At 36.9% G+C, this 18,726-nt stretch overlaps 1 protein-coding gene across 1 annotated transcript; it reads left to right on the forward strand.

The window, feature by feature from the left end:
- The first annotated feature begins 1,262 nt into the window (after window positions 1-1,262).
- On the forward strand, window positions 1,263-4,602 carry LOC137746252 (calcium-transporting ATPase 12, plasma membrane-type-like). The gene has a single exon (XM_068486328.1). The coding sequence runs from the start codon at window positions 1,498-1,500 to the stop codon at window positions 4,600-4,602; it is 3,105 nt and encodes a 1,034-aa protein (XP_068342429.1). The 5' UTR covers window positions 1,263-1,497.
- Window positions 4,603-18,726: the final 14,124 nt, after the last annotated feature.

Below are 18,726 nucleotides of genomic sequence, written 5' to 3' on the forward strand. Positions count from 1 at the left end.
TCACCATTATATGGTGGCTGCTTTACTATTGAAGAACTCACCACTGCTGCCAAATCGTTGGATCCAAACCCTACGGAAGAAGAACTGCAGAACATGATAAGCGAAGTTGACGTTGATGGGAACAGAACAATAGAGTTCGGGAAGCTCTTGAATCTCATGGCAAGAAAAATGAAGGTAAATTAATTAGTTTGCATATTTTAGCGGACACTTGATTGCTTTCCCTAACAATAATCTTCTGACAGCAACAAAAATTAACTAGTTAGCGTGTTTACTAATGTGGTTATACATAGGAAAACGACGGAGATGAAGAATTGAAAGAAGCTTTCAAAGTTTTTGACAAGGATCTACATTTCACCTAATGAGGTTGAATAATTATTCTCTATGACATTCACATAGGAATTTATTTGACGGCACGTAGCTAATGAGACTTTACCACTACATGGAGATCAAAGTTCAAGCAATATTCCAAGACATCTGCTTCACATTTGAATTCAAATATATTTTAATCAAGCAAAGTGTCCTACAAATATGAATCAAGAGCAGAAATCGATATCCGAGTTCACCAACTCGGACTTATAGTATATGAACTCAGTGAGCAGATCGAGTACTATTACGTTATCTATTAGATGGTTCAAAAATTTGAACTAGATTCATAAAAGGTTCACATTTCTTGAAAGCAAAATGGATTCCACTCTCCTAGTCCTCGAGCTACTTGTATGTTATGTATATGTGTGCGTGTGTGTATATATATATATATATACACTTCTATTAATTAATGAAATCATCTTTGTCAACCAAAAGAGGGTAAAAAGATAACTTAGTCTTCTATCACACAAAAAAAATGATGGGCAATAATGTAATTTCACAGGTCCAAATTTTACTGTTTTTTATTAAAACCTCACTTACAAGTAATGTTAAAATATCTCTAATATTTAAAAATAATAAAATAATAAAATAATAAAAAAAACCAAAAACAAAAATCTCCCACTTCCCCAGGTTCTCTCCTTCCCTCCCTCCCTCCCTCTCCTTCTCATTTAAAAAAAAAAATATGTTCACACACACAAAGTGTGTAGGTAAATACTAGTATATATAATGCGTTCCCATTCTATTTAGTTTATTGTGACGATGGTTAACATTAACATTTTCCTGCAGTTACGGCATGTGACGTCAAAATAGGAAACGGTTTGTTTTCTTTCTTCTTTAAAGCCAAGATTAATGTGTGAGTTAATTTTGACCAAAACGAAAAGATTGTGAATCAGATCTAGAATTCTTCATTCTCTACGGAAATCAAGCACAGGAAGCTACAGTGAACTTTCATCCCTCTTTCCATGCACTTTCCTTGGAAAGATTCAGATCATATCCTATATAAACACTACTGTTACATATATCTCCTCACTCTTGAAATCCTACTTAAGTTTTGATATCTTGTTCCTGCGTTTATTTCTTCTTAATTCTCTTTGTTATTGATCAACATAATTGTTGTTCTTTTCGATTCTCATGTCACTGAGGTCTCGAAAACCCGCTGGACAACCAGCCATCGTCAATCAAGAAGATGTTCCAATCCCGAAACCCTACAAGCGGAGGTGGCGGTTGGCACTCACTGCCATATACTTCACCAGGGCTCTTGCTTCACTTGCCAAGAAACTACTACCGGGTAACAATTCCCAGTTGCTGCGCTCCCTCTCGTTTGTGGCCATAGACGTGCAACCCAGGAATCAAGACGATCACGACAATGCACGTGACAAAAAACACCTTCCTTTTCTCAACATTGATCAGAAGACACTTGCTGACATGGTGAAGGAAAAAAACCTTGAGCTTCTGAGTCAATTTGGAGGGGTTCGAGAATTGGCTGCAGTTCTTGAGACTGACGTGAAGGGCGGCGTTAGAGGCGCTGAACCTGATCTGATGCATAGAAAGAATGTTTTCGGCACCAATGCGTTCCAGAAGCCGCCTGCGAAAGGGTTGCTGAGTTTCGTGCTTGAAGCTTTCAAGGACACCACAATTATAATACTTTTGGTATGTGCATTACTTTCTCTGGGGTTTGGTATTAAACAGCATGGCTTGAAAGATGGGTGGTATGACGGTGGCAGCATTATCTTTGCTGTATTTTTAGTTGTTATCGTGTCTGCACTTTCCAACTTTAAGCAGTCAAGACAATTCGAAAAGCTTTCTTCAAAGAGTGATGACATACGTGTGGAAGTTGTGAGGGATGGACAGCGCCGTCCTACATCAATCTTTGATGTTGTGGTTGGTGATCTTGTGTGTTTGAAGATCGGTGATCAGGTTCCGACAGATGGTTTGTTCATAGAAGGGCATTCGTTGAAGGTGGATGAGTCTAGCATGACCGGAGAAAGTGATCACATTGAGATCAATGATGGAAGCAACCCTTTTCTTCTATCCGGTACAAAGGTGACAGATGGGTTTGGCTTGATGATTGTGACTTCTGTGGGCATGAACACGGCATGGGGAGAGATGATGAGCTTGATCAGCCGCTCTTTGGATGAGCAAACACCTTTGCAAGTGCGCCTCAACAAGCTGACTTCGTACATCGGGAAGGTTGGTATGACAGTGGCTCTCCTTGTTCTTGTGGTTTGTCTAATTCGTTATTTCACAGGAAACACGGTAGATGTTAGTGGAAATAGGGAATTCGGAGGCAGAAAGATGAAGTTTGATGATGTGATGAATGGTGTTGTGGGGATTGTAGCTGCAGCAATTACCATTGTTGTGGTGGCGATTCCTGAAGGCCTGCCTCTGGCTGTTACTTTGACCTTGGCTTATTCAATGAAGAAAATGATGAATGACAATGCTTTGGTACGGAAGCTCTCTGCTTGCGAGACAATGGGATCGGCAACAACAATCTGCACAGACAAAACAGGTACACTTACTTCGAATAAAATGAAGGTTACAGAGTTCTGGCTTGGTACACAACCAATGACAGAAGAGAACATCACCTTGATAGCGCCTAATGTCCTACATTTACTCCGAGAGGCTGTTGGTCTAAACACAACTGGAAGTATTTGTGAACCAAATTCTTCATCCCCTGCTGAGATTTCGGGTAGCCCTACTGAAAAAGCAATACTTTCATGGGCCTTGTTTGATTTGGGTATGAACATTGATGAAGTGAAACAAGGTTGTGAGATAATTCATGTAGAAACCTTCAATTCGCAGAAAAAGAGAAGCGGTGTTTTGATTAGGAGGAACAACGAAAAGAGTACTCAAACGCATTGGAAAGGAGCTGCTGAGATGATACTTGCAATGTGCGCAAACTATTATGATAAAACAGGGGCGCTAAGAGCCATGAATGACGAAAAAAGAAAGCGTGCTGGATCAGCCATTCAGAACATGGCATCCAAAAGCCTCCGGTGCATTGCCTTTGCGCATAGAATGCTTGAAGACGAGAATGGTCAGGTTCCTGAGAAGCTTGAAGAGGGTGGAATGTCACTTTTAGGTCTTGTGGGTATAAAGGATCCGTGTAGACCAGGAGTCAGAACAGCAGTAGACCGTTGCAGAGCTGCAGGAGTGAACATTAAGATGATAACTGGCGACAATCTGCATACTGCAAGAGCTATTGCGGTTGAGTGTGGGATACTCAAAACAGATGAAGATTTGGAGACTGAGGCTGTAGTCGAAGGGGTACAATTCAGAGGTTACTCACCTGAAGAGAGGATGGAAAGGATCGACAAGATACGCGTGATGGCAAGATCCTCACCATTTGACAAGCTTCTGATGGTGCAATGCTTGAAGCAGAAGGGCCATGTGGTTGCTGTCACAGGAGATGGTACGAATGATGCACCGGCGCTAAAAGAAGCAGACATTGGGCTTTCAATGGGGATCCAAGGCACCGAAGTTGCAAAGGAGAGCTCAGATATCGTCATCTTAGATGACAACTTCGCATCTGTTGTGACAGTTTTGAGGTGGGGAAGGTGTGTGTACAACAACATTCAAAAGTTCCTCCAGTTCCAACTCACTGTCAATGTCGCTGCGCTTGTTATCAACATTGTTGCTGCTGTTACTTCTGGTAAAGTTCCACTAACTGCAGTGCAGCTGCTATGGGTGAATCTCATCATGGACACCTTGGGGGCTTTAGCTTTGGCCACGGAAGAACCGACGAATGAACTCATGGAAAAGAAGCCCGTGGGACGAACGGAACCACTCATTATTAGAATCATGTGGAGAAACCTCATTGCTCAGGCCTTGTATCAAATCACAATCTTGCTAACCCTACAGTTTAAGGGAAGATCCATCTTCGGCGTGGATGAAAAGGTCAAGAACACCCTTATCTTCAACACATTTGTTCTCTGCCAAATCTTCAACGAGTTCAATGCAAGAAAACTTGAAAAGAAGAACATATTCAAGGGGTTACTCAAGAGCAAGCTGTTTCTGGCAATAGTCGGTAGCACCATAGTTCTTCAACTGCTGATGGTGGAATTTCTGAAGAAGTTTGCCAGCACTGAGAGGTTGGACTGGGGACAATGGGGTGCTTGCGTCGGAATCGCAGCGTTGTCTTGGCCGATTGGCTGGCTTGTTAAGTGCATTCCAGTTTCTGGATGGCAGGTTCCAAGGCTAAGAGCTCCGGCATTGTCAAACACACAGAAATATTAAGTACTCATATATACAGTCTTTTTTAGGTATTTTACTATTCAAGTTTTATGCTTGTCAGTAGTTTTTCTTTAGAGATTTTCTCAATCTAGGGTTCGGAATATTTTATTACTATGGGGATTTTCTCAAGCAGTTTCAGATATATATTTTTATTTCTTTGGGTTTCTGAACTTTAATCACATGAAACAAAAACTAGTGCCTTTTCTTCTGATTTAAATCGAGAATAAATATATAACCGTACAAAGAGCTTACAGCTCAAGTGTTTTTCAATCAAGCAATTTTTTTAATACGTTCAATACTACTTTTTACGAGTAAGGGAGTAGGCTAAACCTCAAAATGAATTAGCTATAGTAATTTAGTTAAAATTCATCTTTAACAATAATTAAATGTAAAATATTTCACTTATATGTGAAAAAAATCACCAAACCGTAATATTAAGTAACTTCTATCAAACAATTTATTCATATCATATTAACTAAAACCCAAACCCTATAATTCACTCCGTTCAGATGGGCCCCTATTCCTAGGTGACATTGTTTTGCAACATCCAAGACAATAGTAACAAAGAATTTCAGTGCCACTGATTTCTCAAAATTTGCCGGTAGTTAACCAAACCAAACAGAATATAAAAATGAATATATAATAATTGGTAAAGTTTGAATCACATCAATTAAAGGATACGGATTGCGACTTCTCAATAAATTAAAAAAAAATACTAATGCAAATAATTTGAAAACTTTGAATTTTAACGATAAATACAAAAATAAAGGATAAAGTGAATAGTACTATGATTGACTTTTTAGTGTAGAAATATGGTTTTTCGTTAAAGTGAACAGTATCGAGAGCTTTCGTTAAAGTTTCCTAAATAAAAATGTGAAAAGTCTTAAGTTCGATACTCCGAGCTGATGAGTCTGCTTGACTATGGTCACAGACAGGTTGAAATTTCCTTGGTAAAGTTTGCACATGCATCAAATGAATATCATTCACTGTGTTATGGACGATTAAACAATTAAAACTCTAATCAGTGGATTAATTAGCTTCTCACGGAAATTAATTTATAATGGTTTTTCCGCTTCCCTAAGTATACATGCATAGTATATAAGATTAACATTCACAAGAAAGAATGCAAAATCGAAACTTTTATGAGAGTGAGCTTCTCTCGGCCAATTGAAATTAATTTATAATGGTTTTTCTGCTTCCCTAAAGATACATGCATAGTATAGGTGATTAATAGTCCCAAGAAAGAATGCAAAATCGAAACTTTTATGAGAGAGAGAGTGTTGACATGTATAAAATTTCTTACAATTTAGGATTCTCTGGTTAGGATGATTCCTTGTAATATGGGATTGTAATTATTGTATGAGAATTGTTATTAGCACTTTAAAAATTTCATTTGGTATTCCAAACTTTCTATAATTAGAAAGAAAAATACATTTGTGAGGAGTGTATAATGAGATTTTTGGAATACTAATAACAGTTCTCTTATTGTATTTATCCTTTCCCTTTTATGTAGGAAATTATTTATCCTTTCTGCTCAGCGAGAGACCTGTTTTTACCTTGTCGTTGCTGTTCTCAACCAAGCATCGAACAACCTTGTGTTGTTGCTGTCGGTTCCACTGATTCACCAATCTGTCAATCCCGTCGTTCTTCCTTTTTTTTTTATTTTTTCCATCCGCATCACAAAAGCAACCATTTTCATCCATGGCAAAGAAGGGTGATGAGAAAACTGTTGTCCTTGTTGGGATGCACTCAGACAACTCGAACAACTCAAACTTTAGCATTGGTATGCTACTTGATGAGAAGAAGTATGATTTATGGGCTCTTCTCATCCAAACTCACATCACTGGAAGAAATAAATAAATAAAAAAGAAAAAAAAAGGGATATCTTCATGGGTCTATCAAGGCTCAGACAAAAACGATCCCAGGTACGATAATTGGTTATCTGAAGATAAAAAAAACTAAAGAGTTAGCTACTGTCATCCATGAAACCAGAGATTATGAAACGATATATCCATTTACCCACAGCAAAAAAGATCTGGGATTCTCTCAAAATGACTTATTTTGATGAGAACAATGAAGTTAGAATTTACACTCTAAGTCAGAAAGCATCATATCTTCATCAGAATGGCCATTCCTTGGCTACATATTTTGGAGAATTGACTGAAAGTTTCCAAGAATTGGATCACTGTAATAGAGTATGAAGTGTGCAAATGACATCAAGGGTTACAAAAGTTTAATTAAGTGGCAGAGAGTTTACCTCTTCCTTAGATGACTAGATGATGATTTTGATCAAGTGCGTGGAGAAGTATTGCGCAAGGATCCCCCCTCTTGGGCTCCAAGCATCTTATGCATATATTCATTGTGAAGCGGATCGAAGAGCTACTATGAAGACTTAAGTGGACAAGGCTGAACCCACGACTATGGCAGCAAATGCACATGGGCCATCAACCAGGTCAGACATAACTGGGGGTGAGAATCAGTCAGGGTCTAACCGACCCAACCAGGCAAACCGAGACCGTCCTGTCGGAAAGTGTCCATATTGTGGTATACCGGGGCACTCCAATAGTCGTTGTTTCGAGTTGATTGGATATCCCGAGAATTGGGATAAAACCCGCGATCCCCCTTGCAACAAACTTTGCGTCCATCACTGAATCTAAAAATGAATCGGATTGTCTGGTTGACAAGGCATCGGCTCTAATTGCTATGTCAGGTAACGATGGTAAGGCTCTAAATACTTCTACCCTTGTTATGAATACTACATGGATAATTGATTCAGGAGCTACTGAACACATGACTTGTGATTTTAGATAGGTTCTATCCTTAAAACCCTCCACTCAAACCCACATCAATGTTGCTACTGGTAATGCTGCTCCGATTATCGAGGAAGACACTGTTACTCTTACTGATACCATGAAACTTGATACTGTTCTTGTGGTTCCATCCCTAAATTATAATTTATTGTCCATTGCACAAATAACCATTGCCTTAATTTGTTTGGTCATTTTTGGCCTTATTTTTGTGTTTTCAAGGATATCCGAACACAGAAGATGATTGGTTATGGTATTAGACGAGGGAAGCTGTACTACTTGGAATTGACAACAAACAATACTGGATTGTTAACACAAGCTCTTTCAGTTGATACATCTTAGGTAGAGACTAATAAAGTATTAGACGTTTGGATGTGGCATCGTTGTCTTGGGCATGCTTCGTTTGGATACTGCATAAGTTATTTCCTAGTTTGTTTGTTAAGAATGATGTTTCTCAGTTTAAATGCGATGTTTGGGAATTGGCAAAAAGTCATAGAGCCTCTTTTCCTCCTAGTTTGAATAAAAGTTGTTTTTTCCCTTTATGACTGTGCATTCTGATATGTGGGGTCCATTCAAAATTGGGACTCTTGGTGGTGCTCACTGATTTGTTACATTTATTGATGATTGTACATGAATGACTTGGGTTAGTTTGTTGAAATCTAAAAATGAAGTTAATTCGGCCTTTGAAAAATTTCATCACATGGTTACTATGCAGTACAACATGAATATTTAGGTTCTTCACAGTGACAATGAAGCTGAATTCATCAATGCGGAGCTTCGCACATTCCTTGACAAACATGGTATTATTCATCAAACTATGTGCCTTTACACTCCTTAGCAGAATGGAGTTGCTGAGAAAAAGAATCGACACTTGCTAGAGGTAGTTCATGTCTATCTTTTAGTGGCACACCTTCCCTTGCATTATTGGGGAGAAGCCCTGACTTCGGCAACATATCTTATCAACCGTCCCCCATCTCCCACCATTGACTTCTAAATGCCTTTGCAGGCATTCCAGACTAAAACTCGTTGCCCACCTGTTTCTAATCTATCTCCCCATGTATTGGGATATGTCGCATTTGTTCACCTCCACCCACCTCAAAGACAAAGTAAGCTTGACCCTCGCATCGTTCATTGTGTATTTTTGGGATATGCCATACTCAAAAGGGTTACCGTTGTTATCATCCTCCAACCAAGAAAATGTTTATCACAATGGATGTCGTTTTCATGAACATGATATCTATTATAGTTCGTCTGGATCCTCACTTCAGGGGAGATGCTAGATGAAGAAGTTCGGGGCCTTGATTATGCTAGCACGATTGGAGTTGATATGCAGCAGCCCATAGTAGGAAAGGAGCCCACAGAATCTGGGCCTCATGAGAGTCAACAGTTAGTTATGTAGCCCAAAAAATATGGGCCCCATGACCTACCCATATTTTCTGGGCTTCAGGAGAATCACACGCCCATGTTCTCTAGGCTTCATAACGTGGAAGACCAGCTCGTGGTCTCTGGACAGCTGGAATAAGGCACAGACCAATAGTAGCATGCCATGGAATCTGGGTATGTGACTCAACAAGATGGCACATATCAGTCTCACATTCACTTGTCTCCAGTCGATACCCATAACCAATCATATTCCACTTCGGATGCTCCACCTATTCGTCGTCTTCCAGAACGCATTAACCGAGGTATCCCTAAACCAACTTATAAGGCCGATCTTAAGTGTAAACATAAATATCCTGTGAGTGAACCAAAAATAGATTCAGGGGCTCAAATATCCATTGAATAATTATGTGCCTACCTGTCACATGTCGGAATCAAATAAGTCATTTTCCATCAATTATCTACTATATCTATTCCTAACAATGTGCAGAAGGCTTTAGCAGATGTCTGCTGGAAAAAAACAATGAACGAGGAATTGAGATTGGAGTAGAAGAATGCTACTTGGGAAGTAACCAATTTGCCAGTTGGCAAGAAACATGTGGGATGCAAGTAGGTCTATACAGTGAAGTACAAAGCAGACGAAATAGTGGACCTTTTTAAAGCAAGGTTGGTGGCAAAAGGGTATACACAAAAGTTTGGGATTGACTACACTGATATGTTCGCACCAGTGGCTAAAATCAACACAGTCCGGCTTTATTATCCTTAGCAGCAAATTTAGATTGGTCGTTGCAACAATTTGATGTAAAGAATGCCTTCTTACACGGAGAGTTAATCGAGGAGATCTATATGGAACTCCCACCATGGAGTAACGTTCCGCACATGCATAGACATAAGGTGTGTAGGCTTAGGAAATCATTGTATGGGTTGAAGCAGTCTCCGAGAGTATGGTTTGGTAGATTTACCAAGTCAATGAAAGCATTTGGATATAAGCAGAGTAATTGTGATCACACGTTGTTCTTGAAATGTCGGAATAGAAAGCTTACATCACTCATTGTATATGTGGATGATATGATAGTTACTGGTAACGACCCTAATAAGCGTGTAGCCTTGCAGAAGTATTTAGCTACAAAATTTGAGATGAAAGATCTGGGGTCTCTAAAATATTTTCTCAGGATTGAGGTGTCGATGTGTAAGGCAAGAATTTTTCTATCCCAAAGAAAGTATATTATTAACCTATTGAAAGAAAGCGGTATGTCTGCATGCAAACCTATGACTACTCTGTTGGTAAAAGGAATGAAGCTGAGTATTGATCCTAACCAAGTACCAGTTGATAAGGGAAGATATCAAAAACTAGTGGGAAGATTAATGTATTTGGCACACACTAGGCCAAATCTTGCACATGCCTGGAGTGTAGTTAGTCAGTATATGCATGATCTAGGAGAACAACATATGAGTGCCGTTATGAGTATATTGAGTTATTTGAAAGGAAGTCCGGGAAAAGGTATTTGTTCAAGAAGAATGGTCATTTCAGAATTAAGGGTTATATGGATGTTGATTGGGCTGGTTCACGAATGATAGGCGCTCTACATCCAGTTATTTTACCTTTGTTGGTGAAAATCTGGTCACATGGAGAAGCAAGAAGCAAAATGTAGTAGCAAGGTCAAGTGCAGAAGCAGAATGTAGAAGTATGGCGCTTGGTATTTGTAAGATTTTATGGCTTAAGTTTCTATTACATGATTTGGGAGTTAAACAGAGTCAACCGATGAGATTGTTTTGCGACAACAAAGCTGCTCGTGATATTGCTCACAATCCGGTGCAACATGCTAGAACCAAGTATGTAAAGGTTGACTGGTTCTTTATCAAAGAATAGATAGAAGGGAAAGTAATTGAAGTTCCCCCAATCAAAACGGAATATCAGGTAGTGGACATTCTCACCAAAACAATCTCAAGTGAAAAAGTTTGCTAAGTTTGTAGACAAGTTTGGCATGTGTAATATATATGCACCAACTTGAGAGGAAGTGTTGACTTGTAACAATTTCCTCCAATTTAGGATTCCCTAGTTAGGCTGATTCCTTGTAATATGAGATTGTAATTATTGTATTTATCCTTTCCCTTTTATGTCTGCCCCAAGATTGTATATTATACCTCATACTTGGAATGAAACATACAATTTCAACGCATTCTCTTCTGAGAGAACCTCGATTGCTTTGCCAATATAAATAGTTGTCCTCCCCGGACCCCTGGGCCCTTTCTCCATGTTTTTTCACTATTTTCTGATGGAAATTGTTATACGTAGTTCAAATGTTTGCATTTTGTGTTTTCGGGTGGGAGAGCTGGTGCAAAGTTGTTTCCCTGGAACACTTGACTTTCTGTGTGCGTTACGTAGAGTAATGTAATTTACGGTAATGGGTTAGTGAGTTTCCAGTAAAGAGTATTTATTTTACATTCGATGTTTTGTGTTCAGTTATGTCACCTTTATTTTTTTCTTTTCTGCTATACAATATGACATTTTACATTTAAGCCTGAAGGATTTGGGGTTGAACTCCACAATGAGAAAATCATAATAATTTGGTAAAAAGTAATTTATATTAATGAAATTGTATGCAAACTGAGGCCTCAGGTGAAACTGAAATGAGGCCTTTCTAAGTTAGTACTTTAATATGAATTTTTTTTTTCACAACAATATGAATTTGAGGTACATCAGATTAAAATTATGAATATAAGATTTTTTTTTTCTTTCTTCTTTCTAGTCAAGAATACGATGAACAATGAAAATTTTAAGATATATAATAAAACCATAAAGAAAATACGAGGCCTAATTTAAAGTGAGACCCAAGGCGCATGCCTTGTTCGGCTTGTGATCAAGTATTTTCTAGTTAAACTTAATTATAGTTTTTTTTTTTTTTTTCCTTTTTTTTTGGTCAAATGATAGATTTGTTAGATTAGGAAACCAACGGAATTTGAACCCACAATGTGGTGCAACGGCACCGCTCTTCTCCAGTGATTATGAGTTTCCCATCACTATGTATGTAATCTTGGATTTGTGGGTGTAGTTAACTTAGGTAGTGATCTTGAGTTTAAAGAGATATTAATAAATAAGATAAATATAATATGGTGCAGAAAGTAAGTTTGGTATAAAGAGAGAATATGAGTATAAATAAAATTTTCCGATCTTTTATTTTTGAAATACATCAATGCTTCACATATTTGAAAGACTTTGCTGCGACATATTCATGTGCTTTGTACCTATCAAGTCAAATCAAGTCTATATATTGTTTGCTGTTATGCGCAATTGGGTCGTTGAGTACCAAGTCAATTGTGCACAAGTTCTTTATGGCGAGGTGTAATGAGCTCTATGGCGGTGGTGGCAGCCACGGCTTAGGATTATGGCCGGTTATTTGGTCACTCTGGGTTGTATGGTTAATTTGGTTTTGAGTCTTGCTAAAATGTTATGATGTGGGTAGGTTTTTTTGGGTTTATTTCTTTATTGTATTGATGTTTTTAGACGTCTTGTATGTTTATAGTTTTTCTAGTGCAATAAAGTTCATTCTAAAAAAAAACTATAACTGTCGGGTATCTCTTGAAGTATTTTTATATAAAACTTAATTATATTATATTCAAAATATAAGATTAAAAAAAAAAAGTTACAGCTATTGGGGTGTCTTTTCTATTTTACTAGGTAATATTCTTCCAATCCGACCATTTTTGTAAAGATTAAAAGAGATTAATTTTTTTATGACTAACATATCTTTTATCATCAACTTGGATAAAATTTAAAAATTGGTTCTTTCTTCTTACACACGTTGAAACTTATCGAGTCATCTAATCATTTATACCATAACCTCTTATCTCATGTACATTTTGAGCTTAAGCAACAAAACTATACTTGTGTATGGGTGAGTGACATTCGAAGTAAGAGTATCCCTTTATCGCTTGATGAGTGCTATATAATTGTGATGGTGGATATTCTCTTAGAGACTATACCCAGCTCATGGTCCTCCCTAATTATAGCAGTTAACAAACTCTAGCAAGCAACCACTCGAACCAGTTGTTGAGGCAAGCCTGCAAAGGCTTGTAAGCAACAAATGGTTGACGTGACGGTGCACTTTATCTCCATGAAGCTTATTTGGAGCGAAGGCATATGGGGTTGCAAACAAAACGAAGTGTTCAGTGAGCTAGCACACATCTATCCAACAACCAAATTAAAAGTTCCATGCCCATCAATCAAACTTGGTTTCATATCATGCACAGTTGCTAACATTATGTAAGTTTACACTACTACATACGTTTGGTATCAATAATACAAAGATATTTATAAGTTTTTTTTCTGTATGACTTTGTATTATGAGTACAGATGTCACAATAACAGCTAATTATCCGTACTATGTAAGTTGCTCGAAAAAGAAAAATGTTATATTGATGAAGAATTAGGTAATAGCTTCTTATCCTCAAATTAAGATGCATGTTGTACATTCAATTCATGGCGTAATGAGATTGATCACTATTGTCACACATTATACTTGCCTCTTGCCTCGAATAGTTGTCTTCGTTGAGAGAGAGAGAGAGGTGTTCTCTTTCATGCATGTAGCATACTGTATACCTTCACCTTGAGAATGTAAAGTTTGGTCCACAAAATAATGTATATAAAATTATGAAATCCTCATCCAATGAAGAGATGTTTGCCCAATTTCGGTTACACATGATTTATGGAATAGAAGAAGGCATATACAACCACATGCGTTTCGGGGCACTGCAGAAGTCTTACGTATTTATTTCTCCATGTTACATAAATTTATGCACTATCTATCTACCTATATATCTTTATCTCTCTCTCTCTCTCTCTCTCTCTCTCTCTCGATAAAGATCAAGATTCAAAACCGAAAGAAAAATATGGGTTCTCTTCTCCTCTTCAGATCTGAAACTATGTTTAATTCATATCATGAAGCTTTACTACGGCTGTTAATAAGGGTCTTTGTCCATAGGATCATATCTAGCTATCAAATCTGCAATTACTGTTGTCATGTTATTAATTACTATGTTTATATAAACCAGGCTAATTAATCTCGCCAGTTAACATTACCCTTGATTGATATTGAGAGAGAGAGAGAGAGAGAGAGTTCAGTATTTTATACACATATACATATACATACATATATATATATATATATTACATACATAGAGGGTGTATTCTTGAAAAAAATAGTTAATTATGCATCCCAAAGATTCTTAATCATATCAATTTGAGAGGAACCACACATTTGATTTGCATTCAGCTTTAAGTAGGTAGTTTAGTTAAATTGACTAGAACAATGTGTTTTTCTTTCTGCATTCAAATTCGAATCCAGCTTCTCTTAATTTAAATAGATTTAATTAGATTATAATATCGTTACCTTGAAAACAAAAATTAATAATATTATTTGTTAAAAGAATACATTCAGTACTATTTATTCTATGAATCGATTAGAACAGAATCTCACTAAGATAATAAACTAATAAAATTTATAAATTAAAGGAACCTACTGATGTGAACATATCAGAACAGATGTACTAAGGATTGCATATAGAGACATGAATTAGTACACATATAATTAACTGTACATGAATTGAAGGAATTTAGAAAGGCAAAAAAAAAACACTTTTCCCAGTGAACGAGGATGGATCTCAAAAGCACCAAACTGCATTTACACACAGAAATTCTGTCACTCCAACCCCAACATCTATCATTTGCTAATGAGATTCTCCACGAGTTCTAGCTACAAGCTAGGTTTTCACTTTATCAACAACATGCACAACGTCCGAAACATCATACAAAGAATTGCTCACAAAATCCAAATTGTTTAAAAAAAGAAGAGCAAATTGTGACGAGATACCCAGATGAGTAAAACAGACATAGATCTAGTAATTAAATTCTGATAAGTAATTACACAAAATCATATTCATATATGTAAACAGACCTTTTCTAGGGTTTATCCGGGAAAAAAAAAAACCTAATGGGTTCTTGAGGAGATCGACCGCTGTGAATCTAGGGTTTTTCTCGTGCTTCATTCAACAGGTGAAGCTACCACATGATCTATAGCCTTTCCTGTATACAAAGATAGCTTAGATCATGCTGGCAGCTTCAACTGTTGGAGGTGCACGACAAGATAGCAAGCACTCTAGCTAGGTCATTCTTCTTTTCCTTCTTTCTGTTCTTTCATCTTGGAGGCTTCAGAGAGATAAGAAGAGATGAGAGGATATAAATAGAGCCTGAGGTCTTTGATTTCTATTCTTCCAGGCAATTAATTTTGCATCTTCCACTCTGTCTCTCTTGTCTCACGTGAATAGGATATAGCGGTCTTTTCAATTCTTTGCTTCTTCCAACCAAAGTTTTGCACCTTCCACTCCATCTTTTTTTGTCTCTCTTGTACATGTCTTTTTTGGTCTAACTTAATTAGTAAGCATTGACAAAGGAAAAAAAAAACTTAATTAGTAAACTAATAAACATATTAAATATAGCATTTAGACATAAATACATTTTGATTTGATTAAAAAAAAGCCATGTATGTGTGTTCATGAAAGAAATACGCCAAAATAGTGGGAATTAGGTCATTTGATTAGAATATTATGTTCGCCTCTTCAGTACATTTAAATTTGAACTTTCGATCCTATAAATCAGAGTAGGTTAGCACATCGGAATTTGTCAAAAAGTTAAGAAATATGCTCCGATATTCTATGTCTAATGTTAAAGGAATTCAAATTTCATTCCACCATACATGTTAGGAACTTAGGATACATTCAAAGTCCTCCTAGACATAGCAATTAAACGTAAACCGAAACAACATAGTTTTAGTAGGCTTGTAGCTAGAGTAACTGTTTGTGTTATTATAGTTTTTGTAAACATTAACCTAATTGATTATATAAAACGCATGTTAATTAAAGAGTGATTAGGGGCTGGAAAGTGAGAAAATTAAGCACTAAGTTAGATTAGCTAGTAGATGAAATGTAAAACAAGGGAAAAGATGAAAGATGCATGTGGCCCCAAAAGAAAAATTGAAATTGAATAAGTCACGCCCCCCACGCCACCACATGCAGACCGGCCCTTTTTGTGTGAGAGTTTCTATATTTCTATGAAGGTCTTTAGTTAACTTTAGCAGGAGGACTTTTCATGTTGTCTCTCTGGGCATCTCTCTCTCTCTCTCTCTCTCTCTCTCTCTCTCTCTCTGTGCCGGCCTGTGCTGTAAGGTAACATCAAGCATGAACCCAAAAAAAGTATAAAATCACAGAGCAAATGGGGGACCATTATTTTTGCATGGCTCATCGGGGCTGCATAAGGTTCACACAAAAAAAGGAAATTAAGCAGCTGGCACCAAAAACCTGAACATCTTATCTCTCTCTCTCTCTCTCTCTCTCTCTCTCTCTAATTAGCTAGGTAGGTTTTGCATTTTGAAGTGTTTTTTTCCTTTTGTCCGTTTTATCTATGTTGACATAGTAATGTGCTACTATATATAGTCCTATTCATGTCATTGCCTGTGTGGTGAACCATTTGATCTGAGAAAAATTAAACTTCATTAGATTTCCGATGTGACATGCTTTAACAATTTGAACTTTGTGTTCGTTTTAGGGTTTTTGTGTTCTTCTCTCTCATTAGTTCTTTTTTTTTTTTTTTTTTAAATTGATCATGTGCTGACTGAATAAATAATTAAAAAAAAAAGTTTAACTGCTTTTTGAAACAAAATTAACTATGAACTAATGCATTGATTCATCCACCAAAGATTTTCAAATGGTCAAGATCGATCCATCGTAAATTTGATTAACAAGAAACTTAGTAAGAATATAGTTTCTGATTTCCTTGTGCACCATCTGATGAAAACCAGTCTGCACCTCTCCAAAAACATATACATTTATAATTTTCTGCAGCTTGGTCATCAATAATATCGCAGAGACTGAATAAGGATTAAAATTTGGTGGTCCATCTCTGTTACATGCATGCCTGCTCACTCTAGGTACCACTAATCTCCGGCAGGCCACTGTGACCCCGCACCGCCGTTGTTATCTTGGTTATCTTTTTGTTTTTATTTTCTTTTACATTGAGTTAATTGGTGAAATACAATTTCAAGGCATAAAGTAATTATTGATATTGCTCTCTTTCTCCTACATTACTTTTTTTTTTTTTTTTAATTTGTTTTGTATATGCCTCTATTTTAACGACAGTTTGGGTGAGATGTGAAGAAAATAGACAGTACAGAAAAATTGGCTAAAAAACTAGTTTGTGTTCGTAATTTTCTAAAGAGAAACTTCATGAGGGAAATTGGAAGTCAACTACAAGTTCAAAAGGAATTTCAGCGGTTTACTTTTACCATATCATTATGATGTCAAATTACAATGATATGTATCACTCACTGATATAAATTTTATGCGGATCTAACCATTCAAAAATACATTGAATTTCTTTTTGCAATACTTAACCATTAATTTTTCGAATTACTTAGTTATACGTATCATGGAAAAAAATTTGTTATGATGTCATTATCATAGACTTATGTTGCGCGGTTGATCTAGCAAATTTAAAAATTAGATTGTAGCTGTTAAATGGCTACAAGTATCAAATTCTTACAACATTAATTACTCGAAAAAGTTATTCAGGCTTTCCGCTAACTTTGACTTTTAACTAAATTGCCTTGTATGAATAGAACTTGAATGTATATATAATTGGTCCCAATTCAAACAACTATACTCAATTTCACATAAATCGTTTGTGCTTAAAATTATATCTCATATGTGTGTGAGTAACTATCAACTATAAATGTATGAGTCTTGTAATGAAACCAAGTAGCTCGTAGTCTAATGGTACATCTATAGTAAGGAACTTGGAGTTGGAATTCTTCCATACTCAAGTTCTCAACCTGTATGGAACAAAATAGAAATGTTTACCGAAATCATGTTCGAGTTACGGCAACTTAACTCAAGTTCGTGTTTAAATTTGATCACAGGAATCATATCCAAAACCAAAAGGCAAAAATATTGACAAGAACAAGGTTTTCTACCCTCAGAATACAAAATTTGGCCAAGAAGCATGGATTCACCACAGCTCAAACAGCCCTAGCTAGCATGGGTTCTCAATCAAGGGGATGATGTGGTGCCTATTCAAGGTGAGTTCTTCATACAAACTTACCAAAACGAGCTAATTTGCAGTGCGGTTTCATGATCTTCTCTTTGATAGACCTTTGCAGGGACGACAAAAGTTTATAAAGTTGGTGGACAATATCGGGTCTTTGAGAGTGAAGCTGGAAAAGGATGACTTCAGAGAGATTTCGGATGCTGTGCCTAGTAATGAAGTTGCAGGAGATCGACACTTTAACTCTCGCTGCACATGGAAGTCGGCAAACAGACCGCCGGAGATATCGTAAATAAAGAAATTCAAACGTGCAATCTTTTTTATTTTTTTATTTTTTTTGGTTGAACAAACGTGCAATCTTTTGTTAAGATATGGAAATTGGACGATTAAAAAATCTATTGAGATTAGCCTAGTGGTTTTTTGGACGGGGCGTTCAAGAAAATGCCTCTGCATTTTTAGTTGTGACAAAAATACAAGTAATATACCACGTGTTTTAAAAAAAATGATGAGAATTCTTTTTTTTTAAGTTATTAACATTTTAACACATATATCTCACTATTTATTTAGTAAGACATGATATACCATCCCGTATACCGCTGAAAGATCTCTCCTACCCAGCTGACATGGGGTCCCAACTAATACGTAGTTGACACCTATAAATCTTGTTCTTTCAAAAGAAGAAAATATCACCTGTGTTATTTAAGTTAAATATGGTTTATCTTTAACATTCTGCCGTTTGATTGGTCCAACCAGCCTACCGTGCTCAATACGAAGACAAGACGCCATCTAGGGCCATAACAAGATGCCCTCGTACTGTCTGCCGTTTGATCCAATCAGCCCACCGTG

Source organism: Pyrus communis, chromosome 9 (genome assembly GCF_963583255.1).
Source record: "Pyrus communis chromosome 9, drPyrComm1.1, whole genome shotgun sequence".
NCBI classification, from domain to species: Eukaryota; Viridiplantae; Streptophyta; class Magnoliopsida; order Rosales; family Rosaceae; genus Pyrus; species Pyrus communis.

Bases quoted from the DNA above. Each gene is read 5' to 3' on its own strand.
- LOC137746252 (XM_068486328.1), top strand. From the start codon at position 1,498: ATGTCACTGAGGTCTCGAAAACCCGCTGGACAACCAGCCATCGTCAAT.